Below are 13,610 nucleotides of genomic sequence, written 5' to 3'. Positions count from 1 at the left end.
TGTTACTGCTTACTGTTCACCTTCCTATCTTTCTGGGAAAAGGTTACAAACACTTGATCGGGGAAAGTGGGATGGGGGGGAGAACCTAGCCGATTTAGGATTTAAGGCAAGCCGGGCGTGCCGATTGGCTTCTCCAGCTTGAGGAATGTAGGCGGGGGCTGCAGACATTCAAATGATGGTCTAGCAGGTGATCGAGTACAAGACGCGGAAGGAGAAGTGGAAATCCTTTGTGCTGCAAAAGAAGGCGACGGCGAGATCTCCTCCTCCTCTTCCTCTTCCCCACCCCCGCTGTCCCCGGCCCTTATAAAGGCATTTTTTCTCCTGCCCTGAAGGGAAAGGAAACGGGCAGGGCAAGTTCGGACAGAGCCATATAAGGCAAACAGAGCGACAGACTTTAGACCCTAGATCCAGCTGCAGATTTTAGGAAATCGCACACGAGTAGCAATTACATGCAGTATCCGAATCTCGCTTATCTCGAACCGCCTCGCATCAAAGGCAAAAAGGACACAGCGTCCCTTAAAAAAAAAAAAATCCAGCCTTTCCCCTGAGCAAACAGATCGAGGGACACAGGGGCGTCCAATCTGCCCTCTGGCCGGCAAAGCCAAGTTAGCGTTTAAATGGGGCGGGTGCGTGTGTGTGTGCAATCGGTGGGTGGAAAAAGTCACGTTCCTCGCTTCACCCAAAGAAAAGGAGCTCCTTGGCTCAGGTCGCTAAGCGTCGAATCGCGCAGGGCGAGGGGGCGGCCGCCTCTCTTGAACCCACGGCGAGCTGCTCTCCATGCCTGCGCTGCAGAGAGGACCAGCGACACCCACTGGGGACCGCGGCGCCGCCTGCCCTTGGCCGCTTTCTCGCCCCCTGTATCCGCTCTGGGCAGCGGGGCGAGTCCCCGATCCAGAAAAGGGCATCGCTGGCAGACGGGGGACCTTTGCAAAGGGGAGTGCCACTGCCAGGCTGATGGTCTTCCGCCTGGGCGGGACCGGCTTCGTAAATCGCCGAAAGGATGAATGGGCGCTGGTGCTCCCCCTCCCGCCTGTGGGAGATGGGCAGGGAACGCCAGTTGAAGCTCGACGGCAAATGTCAATGAAAGGAAGAAAGAAAGAAGAAAAGCAGCCAACTCGGGCAAAAGTTACGACTGCTGAGCTAATGCAGGGTTAGGCCTCTGCCCATTTTTCTTTTTTGCCTGCGTGGGAAAGCTTGAAAGACCCGCCTAATTAGAGAGGAAAAATCGTGTAGGGACTCAAGATATATCTGGTTTAAACAACTTATTAAGCACTGCACGCTTTCATGTCGTTATGAAACCCCCTCCCTCCCCCCCCCCATACAGTTGACATCTCTGTTAATTGCATTGGGAACAATACCCAAGTGATGTATTGATGCACCCATAGTAGGCATTCATCAAAAAGCCAGGACATCTCTCTGCAGCAGCCAGCCATCTTGACACCAGCAAAATGGTTGATCTGTGTATTATTCACAACCAATGCGGGGGCACTTGGGTGTTATCCAAGCTGCTGCAAACCAAGTGTATAAGTAGGTTCTGTCACTGTGTTGAGTCATATTGCTTAAAGTCAGTTGTAATTGTACTCTTGTAAACCATCCCTAGTTGGGGGGGGGGACACATGCCTCTATGCAAGTGGGAGTTACATAGCTTTAGCGTTGCAGATTTCATCAATGTGGGTCACTCTAGTTTGGAAATATAATAAAAAAAACTTGTCCTGTGAGCCCAGTCGTGAGAATTAATCCAAAAATCTTGGTGAAATAAGTCATGTTTAATGCAACGCGTGGACCGATCTGTATGTCCTTTGGGTTGGGCTTCAAACCAGACCCTTAATGTGACTTACGGGAAGGCACTATACATCAGTGTAACAAAAACACCCCTTCTTTTGTGAGTATGTTTTGAGCTGGGAGAGATTCTCATTTTTCAGGAAACAGGCATAATGTGTTTTGTGTTAGTCTTCATAGGAAAAAGATAGCAGAAGAAAGAAATGCATCTGTGCCACAGGGGAAATAACAGCTCTATCCCACTGTTAATTCTTCAGACACACAAAAGCAAGTGCTCGGTGTATTGCATTTGGACAGAAGGCGGCTTCAAAATTGCTCAGAGATCTTGGGCAAGGAGCAGCAGGTGAGCTTTTAAACTCCTGCTGATCCCAGCAGATTTGCTTGCTTGTGTGATGTTAGAGAGAGAGCACACTAGAATAAGGAAAAGACAGCTAAACGGTTTGGGTAGCTGTGATGTTGCTATCTCTGAGGAAAGAGAGCAGGGTTGAAAGAGACTGCCATAAAGTTACCAGATCCTGGGAGGATCAGCACAAGACATATTCGTGAGGATTAAACAGGGAATATACTGTGGATCTTGTGGCCCACTTGGCTAAGGACCTCTCAGTTTAGAGCCAAAATGGCATTTGCTCAGCTTCAGCCTCCATGGACCTCAGAGAAATCCCCTCCAAGCAACCCAGAGTTGATGGCATATTGACCTCTGCTGACGGCAAGAGGGTAGTGCAACTATATTCCTGATGCAGGACCAACCCAGCGATTTTCAGCGGAATTATACACGATTATTCATACTGAGAAAACACAAGTGCATCTGCTCTACACATTTATCGCTCTAAAGGTATGTGTATAGTGGAGGGGAGGTCTATGGGATAAATCAGAACTCAGTTTGGTGAAAGTGTGACTGGCACTCTTGATGATAAACAAATAGGATACTTTCTAGGAAAGGAAATGAGGTGAGGAGTCATGTATTCTAACCAGGATCCTGAGATTATATTTTGAGTGCCAGGATAAATTCTGTGATGGACAGTCTGGAGACTTGATTTGTCTGGACTTGACTTCCTTTCTTTGAGCAAAACAATTCCAGCCGGGCCCTGGGAGTAGCTGCCTCTTCTTCTTCCTCGTCCTCCTCCTCGCAGTGACTAGGAATCTCTTGTTTCTCCTTAGGTTTTCCAGCTTCATTACCCACCAGCTATGATTTCTCCAACAGAGATGGTCTCTCAAGCCAATTCCTGATCCTCATGGAGCTGGGGGGAGGAGGGGGGCTGGACTCTCTCTGTACGTGTTCAGTGCTGAATGGCTGTTGGCCGGCATCCAATTAGGCTAGCACTGCAGGGAGGCTGAGACCCAGACCTGTCAAGTCTTCCACTCAGGACTTGCTGAGCAGGAGGCGAGGACACTGGAGCAGGGAATCGCAGTCCCCACAAGCGTTGTCACTAACTGAAACCTGAACTTTTCCAAAAGAGGGGCCCTGGGACCGTTCTCCATTTGGTTCCCTGCTTTTTCCCACTCCCCCCCCCCCCAATCCTTGCAAGTGCCGCTGGTGGAGTACTTCCATGATTACACGGGTTCAGGTGCAAGAGGAGCAGGGGTGTCTCCCTGAATTCCAATATATTAAGAGAAGTTAGAAAAGGCGGGATAGGGAAGCAGTAGCATATCTCCTCCTTTTGCTCAATATCTATTCCCAAGCCTTGAACAGGAAAGGTTCGTTTAACCTCCATTTTGGAAGGTTAATTACATAGATGCGTATGAGTGTATTTATGGAGCCTGACACAGCTAGGTAAGCAGCTTCTGTGAAAAAAAAATTGGGCTCCCTCAAGGAAGCTTCAGCTGCTGCTGTTTGGACAGCCCGGCCTTTGCCTCTATGGGGAAGGGGGGAGGTCAGGTGAGGGGCATCCTAAGATTCAAGAAACAGGGCTTTGGACAGCCTCCCAAATACAAAGCAGGCATTCCCCCTGTGGGTGGTAACAGCTCTCCCCCCACCCATTTTAAAATTTTCAGGCTGACCTGGTAACTACAAGGGAAAGGGCCGCATGGGGAGGGGAGGGCAGCCCCCATCTGCCTGGAAAGAGCTCCCGGGATTCGAGGTGAGGATTCTCACCCAGGGCAGAGGGCAGCCATGACATCAATTATTCCAGATTGGACAAGACGAAAGTGCACGGCAGCCTTCACCCCTGAGCGATGGTGTGTTTCCTAATGGCCTTTAGTGCCAGCCAGTGAGTGCCGGTGCTGGGGCTTTTCAATTATTCATCAGGAGGAGGCAGCTTTTAAAACAGATGCTGCATTAGCTCAGCGGGGAGGAAGCAGGCAAAGCCCCCAAGCTGCCAAGGGGCTGCCAGGGGGAGGGGAAGGGAGGGAAGACTGGACTTCCCAGCAAGGGAGGGCTATCGCAGGAGTTAACAGCTTGACAAAACGTTGGACATTTCCCCATCAATACAAGTCCCTTGAGAAGCAAAGAAGAGTTAGGACACACATACACACAAGTCTGCAGGAGTCTCTGCCTTGGAAATTGGCAAGCGAGTAGTTTATAGAAAGGAAACATATTGGAAAAAGGAGCAAAATGTCCCATTAGAAAAAGGGATGCCGTACTAAGAGCATCCCCTGAGTTACCTAGGTATGTGACAGCCTGTTTTTCCACAGTGTTTTCTGAACGTGACACAGCTAGAAGCATAGCCCTTTGATGGTGATAGTGGCGGCTGCTGCTGCTGCTGCTGCTGGGAATGAACCCAAAGGCGTTGCATTTCCAACATCTCCCTTCCCCACCAACAACTCACCCGACTTGCCTGCCACAGCAACGCTAAGTGCCACCAAAAGCGAGAAAAGCTAAACTAACGACATCGAGGGTAATCCACAACACACCACCCTCAGCCACGGGAGCGTCTGGCTAGCCATCCAAATTACACACATGCACCTGGGCATCTCTGCACACACGTGCACACAAGGACTGGGCCACCTGCCTGCGTGTGAGAGCCGTCACAATGCAACCAGGCGCCCGTCCAGGGTGGGCATAAAATACGGAGCTTAGGGAGGGTGGGCAGGGGAGCTAGTTGTGTTCAAAGGGAAAAGAGGATTGGGGATTGCAGGAGAAAGCTTGGGCCCTGATCCTTCCGTCTCCAGAGGAGCCGCGGTCTGCCTGTTGGGACCCTCCACCCCTTCTCTGCCACGCCTCTGCTTCAGCCTCCTTTCCAGAAAGTGCACAGCCCGCTGCTCCCTTCATCCACCAGCTCTGGGCAGAGGCGGCAGTGGGATCCTCCGAGGGGTGCCGCTGCTTGACACTCACAGGACCACAAGGCTGGGGTTGCGTAGCTGCTGGTAAACATGAAGAAGCTTCTCCACTGTTGCATCTGAATCATTCCCCAGACACAAGTTATCCCGGAGGGACTGGGCTTCCTTTAACAGCATCTAACAAAAACAGAATAACAGAATTGGAAGGGACCATGGAGATCTTCAAGCCCAACCACCTGCTCAGGCAGGAAACCCATAATCCAATGTCATCAAGAGCAGCGCGTGGGAAGGTTCCTGATGTAATGGACGGAATAAATCAGGGGAAAAACCTTTACGTTTTGATAAAATGAAAGACTGAGCATTTCTGAAAGCACGGGAAAATTTAGGGGCAACGTGGGCTTCAAAACAAACAGTTCTCTGGAAGGCTAGAGCCTACATTTGACCTCTTTCCATCCATTCCATGCCAAAAAGATTGTTGTGGAGAATTATCATTTCTTGTGAACAGAACAGGACAGAACAATAGAGCTGGAACAGGCCACGCCCACCCCAGCTCCGTGAATGGGAAAAACATCATGAAATGTCACGTGATGACAATGTGACACCACGAGTTTGACACCAGTGATGTAATAGATCGGCTGGAAAATGTTGGCTTTATGCAAATGAACACTTTTTTATACATAGATAGCCCAGAAATCTGGAACTGGATCTGAACTGTGGACAAAATTTATGTATCCACAACATTCAGGAGGTATCAGGAAATGGGGCTTAATGAAAATGGTTGGAACAACTGTTCTTTCCATTTAACCATATTCTCCTCTAGAAGTAAAAGCACTCGTATGTATGTATGTATGTATGTATGTATGTATGTATATATGTATCAACCTACCTACCCACCTACATACATACAGTGTGTGTGTGTGTGTGTGTGTATGTATGTATGTATGTATGCTTTTTTTTTACAGCCCAGATTTTATTAGAGATGAAAATGGCCTTGTAGCTTCTTTTAAGTAAGGCAAGCAACACAGTGTAGAATAGGATAACAGAGTTGGAAGGGACCTTAGAGGTCTTCTAGTTCAACTCTCTGCTTAGGCAGGGAACCAACTTCAGACAAATGGTTATCCAACATCTTAAAAATTTCCAGAACTGGAGTATTCACAACTTCTGGAGGCAAGCTGTTCCACTGATTAATTGTTCTAACAGTCAGGAAATTTCTCCTTGGTTCTAAGTTGCTTCTCTCCTTGATTAGAACAGTGATTGATCAACAAGCTTCCCAGAAATGGCTGCCTTTGCCAGCAGGCTCATGCCCAACTAGAGAACATGCCATTCTAAGCCCTCCTTCCCCACACAGCCAGGCTTCTACAATGCACTTTATTTGGGCTGCCCTTCGAAGACACCTTGGAAGTGACAATGCAGTTTCTATTCTTCAGGCATTCTGTTAGTTACCCATAAAGCTCCTTATAACATTGTTCTATGCCCAGCAGGGGGCGTGGTCTCCAAGTTTTTCCGGCCTGTCTTGTCAAGTCATCCAATGAGGGCTTATTCAAAATCTGGTAGCCCCATTACAGGTCTTTTGTGATGTATCGGGGGCGGGGGGCGCTACGGGTTCAACTGGGTTCAGGAGAACCCATGGCTAACGTTATGGCCAGTTCAGAGAACCTCCAAATCCCACCCTGGCTGGCCCTGCCCATCCCTCCACTCCCTTCCCCGGAGTCTCCACGTGGCCTGTTTTGGGTCCACACAGAGGCTCAGGGAGGTGGAAAAATGGGCCTCCGGAGCCTGGGGTAGGCAAACACACATACACCCGCCATGGTGCAGGAGTCTGACTAGACCACGCCCACCGTGGCCACGCCCATCCAGCAATCTGGCAGAGAGCCCGTTGCTGAAATTTTTGAAGGCTACCCCTGGATGTTGCCTCCGAAGATAGAACTGGCCAATTTGGGGCTAACATTTTGGAAGGCTGTGAAAATAATTTCATGCAGGTGGGCTTTCAAAGCTTAATGGTGGCCGGTCTGCCACTTTTTCTTCTTTTGTAGGTTTTGGCGGGGTGTGTGTGGGGAATTGTGTTTTTTGTTTTTGTTTTGGAGAGAAGAATGATACTGTTTTTTTATATGGCTACTTTTACGTTTTTATGCACTATCTAAATAGAATCTGGTGATAAAGATTGATTCATCATACCGATGGTCCTCACTTAATGATTGCTCCATTTAGTGACCACTTAAAATTATGACGGTGCCAAAAAATAACTTTGTGATTGGTCTTCGTTTATACAACCATCAAAGCATTTTGTGATGTGACAGCTGGCTTCCAACAAGCAGAGTCAACAGAGACGCCAGAAATAAAAAAGAAAAATCATGGTTATGTGATGTCTTGCTTAATGCCCATGGTGGTTAGTGATGGAGTTGCTGGTCCCAACTATGCTAGTTAAGTAATGACTGTACATATTCAATTCAAAAGAAGGATTTCCCATTAAATTTTTCTCCCTCCATAAGATTGCGTAGTTCTGCAGCTCTTCTGGGTTTCAGAATTGGCAGAATTTATAATGGTCAGGGCTTCTGGACTTCATACAGGAGGATCCAAAGCACCTTCCCTCCCCCCCCCCCCCCCCGAGCTGAGCTGAAAGAATCCCTTCGAAACAGAAAGCAAAAAAAAAAACACCCCTCCTCGTTGGACAAACTAGGAGAATCCAGAGTTTTGGCAGACCATCAGAGATGATGGGGGAACCCAGACGCTGAGCTTATCGATTGGAAAGGTCATCAGTTCGGCGGTTCGAATCCCTAGTGCCATGTAACGGAATGAGCTCCCGTTACTTGTCCCAGCTTCTTTCAACCTAGCAGTTCAGAAGCATGTAAGAATGCAAGTAGAAAAATAGGAACCACCTTTGGTGGGAAGGTAACAGCGTTCCGTGCAGCTTTGGGGTTTAGTGATGCTGGCCACATGACCACAGAGATGTCTTCGGACAGCGCTGGCTCTTCAGCTTTGAAACAGATGAACATCACCCCTAGAATCAGGAACGACTAGCACATATGTGTGAGGGGAACCTTTACCTTTACCTCATCAGTTTATATTGGGGGTAGAGTGCTACAGTGTGTCCCCAAAAATAAGACAGGGTCTTATTTTCTTTTGACCCCCGAAATAGCGCATGTACTCAAAAGCCTGATTGGACTTATCATGAGGGGAGATCTTATTTTCAGGGAAACAGGGTATTTACTGGGTTTCTCTCCCTCCAGCTTTTCTGGATGGATATTAATTGGTTTAGAGTAAAAAGTTAAGAACATCTTCGAGCTGAGGACATTGATTCTAAAATCTGCTGCTAGGATTTAATGGCCTGGACAGAAATTAACTCAGTGGCTACACGTAGACCGCAGATGGCTCAGAATGAATACGTTATTCGCATAATTAATCTGTGAAATCTATTACAAGATGTGGTGAGGGTCACTAGGCTGGCAGTCTGTTACGCGAGAGGGTCAATTGATCGAAGGACAAATCTAAGGCTATTAGATCCAAAGAGTAGATATTGAGGAAAGCAGGCCTCAAAACGATCAACTGCAGAGGAATTTTAATCCAGTCAGCCATCGTCTTTCAGTTCAAACAACCTCACAGCTGTTGTTGTGAGGACAAAATACAGGTAGTCCCCAATTTACATTTAATGACCAAAGTTACGGGAGCAGCGGAAAAAGTGATTTATGACCAGTCCTTGCACTCAAAATCCAGGTACTTGACAACCAGCATGTATTTACAATGGTTGCAGCATCCCAGGGCCACAGGACCATCATCAGCATTTCAACCTTTGCAATCATCTTCTGACAAGCAAAGTCAATCGGGGGAACTGGGTTTGCTTAATGGCCACGTGATTCACTTAATGACCACAGCAAAAATCTTGTAAAATGGTATGTGACTCATGTAATGACCTCCTCACTTAGTGATGGGGGTCCCAGTCCGAATTGTTATCATAAACCAAGGACTGCCTCTATTTAGCAAGATGTAAATCTTTTGAGTTTGCATGGAGATAAAATGGTATTATCCATACATAATTATTATCCATACATACGTAAGGTATTTTATCTATTATGTCCAGAGTCTCGCAGAGGGAAGTCTGGTAAACTGATCACCAACAACAGCAACAGCTACAAGAAGGGTGTATCTCCCTCTCATGCCTGGGAGCCTTTCAGAGGCATCTTATTAGCTATTGTGGGGAACATAGTGCTGGATTAAAATGCATCTTGTCCTGAAGGAGAAGAGCTATTCGGATGCTCTACATGAGGGGTCAGCAACCCATGGCTCTGGAGCCGCATGTGGTTCTTTCATCCCTCTGCTGCAGCTCCCTGTGGCCAGTCGGTAAAAGGAAAAAGAATGCCATGCTAGGAGGAGACTCCATGGTGGGGGAACCATACTTCCGGTTGGCAGATAAAAAAAGGACGTCATGCTAGGAGGAGACTCTATGGTGGGATAACCGGACTTCCAGTTGGCTCCAGAATTGAAGGGGGGGGGTCTTCCAGTTAGGACCTTTGTGGCTCTTTGAGTGTTTAAGGTTGCTGACCCCTGCTCTATATAAACCCAGGGTGGTAGTGTGTATTTCCACAACTGGGGACTGGGAGAAAAGTGACAAGACAAAACTCAACCCTCAAGTGAAACCTTCAGTTGCCTGAAAGGCTCTGTTTCTGAAGTCACGGGTCATGCTTTATATGAACGTCTGCTTTTAGCTCTGAGCTAAGGCACGGAAGGAAAGAATGGTGTCACTAATCAAATTATGACACACAGAAACAGAATGAACACAGCTTATTCAAGACTGGGTGAGGCAGTCAAAAACCATGGAAGAAGCTGTAAATTCATTCCCTCATTGGCTCTGTCAAGTCAGATTTGGAAACTAAGATGTTCAGCCTCTCTAATTCCAATAGAGTCACTAAAAATAAATGTGGAAGTCCTTGCTTATTGACCATTCATTTAGCAATCATTCAAAGATGGAGTTGAACAAATGAAGAAATGGTAGTTACAACCAGCCCTTGAATTTGTAGCTGTCGTAGATCCCGCCACCCACAGTCACATAATCAAAATTCAGATATTTGGCAGCCTGCCTGCATTTACAACTGCAGTGTGCACTTCAACGCTCTCCAACTCCTATTTTCTGCCTCCCCCCTAAATCTCTGCCCTTTTGGCTGCCCTGCACTCCACTATTGCCACCAACCCCTGATGATCTTCCTCCAGTGCCAAAAGGGTAGAGATGGAGGTGAGATAGATAGATAGATGATAGAGATGATAGAAAGATAGATAGATAGATAGATAGATAGATAGATAGATGATAGATAGATAGATAGATAGATAGATAGATAGATAGATAGATAGATAGATAGATAGATAGATAGATAGATATGGGGGAACTGAAACAGGTGAGCTAACAGGGCAAGAAAATGTTGTGGTCCTCTCCAAATGATTGCACAGTCCTTGCCTAACAACCAGGACTACCGGAACTGCCTTCACTAAGCAGTGTGGTCATAAGATGTTTCACCCAACACTTAGTGACAGAAATTTCAGTCCCAGTAAGAGTCGTTAAGCAAGGATGACCTATATTATGAAATCATAGAGTTCAGCCAAAGGTAGGTGGTTGAAGTTCTCCCACAGCCAGCTTGAACGAATCCTGCAATGCACCCTTGCTTCCTCCAGTGCCTGGAGTCTGGGTAGCTGCTTACCTCGTGGTTGGCTTGGACCTGTTGGAGATACTGTACACGGATATCTGGGGGAGAAGAATCCTGGGCAGCTTGTTCCAAAATCAGAGCCTGTGTTAATCAGATCAAAAGAAACAGGACTGCTTAAACCCCTCGAGTTTGAAGCAATGGTTTTTTCCATATGGTCCCACCCAGGCTGTATGCTCTGAAGACAAGGGCCTTGTTTGTGTGCTACCCCCAAAGGAAGCCTGCCTGGAATTAAATAGGGAAAGCATTTACAGTCCTTGGTGGCGTTGTCAACACTCCGGAATTTCCTCCCCAAATCAGTCCATGCTTTGAGAAAAAATTTGAAGCATAGCCTTTTTTTCTTTCTTTCCTTTCCTAGTTGCCATGCTTTACTATTGACACCATTTATCTTTATGTATAGTTAAAGCATTTTTACTTCACTGTTTTGATGTTGTAATTTTATAATGCTCCTGGTCCTAATTGTTTTTTATTCATTCTCTTATTACTCATTGATGAATGAGCTGAATGAATGTAAATGAGTGAAATCAAGAAAATAAATGCCAGGGCAAGGTGGGAAATCCGACTAGGTCTTCAAATTCGACCCCCTGTGCTTTTCAAATGTGAAGTGCTGATGGCCTAGCAAACTCCTAAAGGATCAGGCCCAGCACCTCTGGGTTTCCTGGTCTCCCTCTTTGTCTGTAGGATACGCTGTCATTCCCACCTCCCCCCAGGAAGCCTTAAGGAAACTCAAATGACACATCAAAGTTGATGTTTTCTTTATCACCCCCAAAAGAGCAAAAGCTCTTTGTAAAGAGCAGTTCTTTAATAGGGTTTCACAGTAAGAACCCATAACACACTCCCAGCAGTAGAGAGACCTACATTAAAAAAAACCCCACCTACTTCTGTTCCAGGGGTGAGTTCCTACCGGTTCAAACCGGTTTGGCTGAACCGGTAGTGATTTGGTGGCCTGGGTCACTGGAACCGGGAACGACCAAGGCCTGCCACGCCCCCAAACCGGTTCCTGGGGCAGCGCCATGGGGCCACCATCTTGTTTTTCAGTTCTGCGCATGCGCAGAACAATTTTAATTGCATTGTGCATGAATGCGCAGCACGCACATGAGCGAATTGGCAGTAGTGCCTGCCAGAAACACCCCCCACCCTGTTTTGTTCCCTTGGCAACTTGATATTTCATTTTATTTTTTATGCTGCCATCTCCTCAACAAGGTAGCTCTGGGTGGATGATGGGAGAAAACCCTCAAAAGCCTTTGTTTCTTAACATGAGGACCATGAAATATTCATTCCCTTTCTTACGAGAGAGAGAGGAACTGTAGGTGGCCTCAAAACTGTTTGACAAATCAGCCCAGATTTTGGGGTAGGGCAACAGGAAAAATACCATGTAACCCCACCTCCTGATAGACTGCAGCCCCTATCTTGTTTGTGCAGCCAAAGTTTTTCAGGATATAATAGGCAAAGTGTGCCTTCTTTCACTCTGCCACAGCACATACCTGAATGCGCCGAACCACAGCATGATGCAGCTGACACATATTTGCCAGTGGAGAGCCCTGGATGACAATCTCCACAGCTTGGATAGGACCTGCTGGGCTCAGGTCACTGACAGTTACCTGGGAGGAAAACAAGAATGTCACTGCCACCGGTTTCACAGTGAAACTGAGAGTAAGGAAGTGTCAATCATTTTTTTTTTTAAATGGCTTTCATTTGACAGGGGGAAATAATCACTGTTCCACACCACTGACGCTCCAAGAGGAAAAAGAGGGAGGAAGAAAGTAGGGTTCCACCTTATATAAGAGCACAGAAGGTCAAGCAGCATTTTAAGCATGTTAACTATTATGGGCATTTTTTTTTCTTTCTTTCTTCCATGTTCTGAGCTATTTGGTCTGGAAGCACAATATCCCTTTCTCAAATTTATTTATTTATATGATTTATGCCCCCAATTTAAGCTAAGGTGGCATGCTTGGAGAGGCTGTGACTGGAATGAAAGGAGAGTCAATGGACTTATCCCAAAGTGGTTTTTCCAGTTCATTGGAAAGGTTGCCTTGCATTTAAGCTCGCAGCATGCAGTTTGACCTGTAGCAAAAAATTAGAATGGAAATTTTATACAGGTAGTCTAGTTCATTTTGTGGACGTTTCAAGTGACAATGGCACGGGAAAAAGTGACTTCTGGCCGTTTTTCACACTTGCAACCACTGAAGCATCTCCATGGTCACATGGTCAAACTCTGGAGGCTTGGCAACTACCTCGTATTTATGACGGTTTCAGTGTCTTGGGGGTCATGAGATCACTTTTTATGACCTTTGCTTCTGACAAGCAAAGTCAACAGGAAAGCCAGATTCCCTTAACAGCCATGTTACTAACTTAACAACTGCAGTGATCCACTTAACAATTATCACAAGAAAGGTTGTAAAATGGAGCAAAATTCACTTAACAACGGTCTTGCTTAGCAATGGAAATTTTGAGCTCTATCGTAGTTATAAGTCGAGGACTACCTGTATTTCAGGCAAACTCTACCCATTGCCAGGAGTTCGATCCTGACCAACTCAAGGTTGACTCAGCCTTCCATCCTGGTGAGGTCGGTAAAATGAGGATCCAGATTGTTGGGGGGACAATAGGCTTGCAGTGTAAACTGTCGAAGAGTGCTATTTGTCTGGAATGGTATAGGGCAGTGCTGGCGAACCTTTTCGATACTGAGTGCCGAAACAGGAGTGCGCATCCGTGGGGGAGCACTGGAAACCGGAAGAGCAGTTCCCCGGTGAGCATGTGCGTGCCAGGAAGCTAAGCTTCTGGTTTCCGGCATGCATGCCAGGCAGCTGCTCTTCCAGTTTCCAGCGCTCCCATACACACAAAGATCACACACATGCTGGAACCCGGAAGAGCAACGGGCAACAGCTGTTGTGCCTGGAGAGATAGCTTTGCATGCCACTTCTGGTACAT

At 46.9% G+C, this 13,610-nt stretch overlaps 1 protein-coding gene across 1 annotated transcript in view; it reads right to left on the bottom strand.

Annotated features, from left to right (window-relative positions):
- Positions 1-4,246: 4,246 nt before the first annotated feature.
- The window catches only part of FAAP100 (FA core complex associated protein 100), a 32,712-nt gene continuing 23,348 nt past the window's right edge, over positions 4,247-13,610 (bottom strand). The window contains 3 exon segments of the mRNA XM_032212365.1: positions 4,247-5,172; positions 10,680-10,766; positions 12,167-12,283. Of these exon segments, the coding sequence (XP_032068256.1) occupies positions 5,047-5,172; positions 10,680-10,766; positions 12,167-12,283 (330 nt within the window). The 3' untranslated portion in view covers positions 4,247-5,046.

The sequence above is a fragment of the Thamnophis elegans genome, chromosome 2 (genome assembly GCF_009769535.1).
Source record: "Thamnophis elegans isolate rThaEle1 chromosome 2, rThaEle1.pri, whole genome shotgun sequence".
NCBI lineage: Eukaryota > Metazoa > Chordata > Lepidosauria > Squamata > Colubridae > Thamnophis > Thamnophis elegans.
This window is presented reverse-complemented; position numbering and strand designations above follow the sequence as displayed.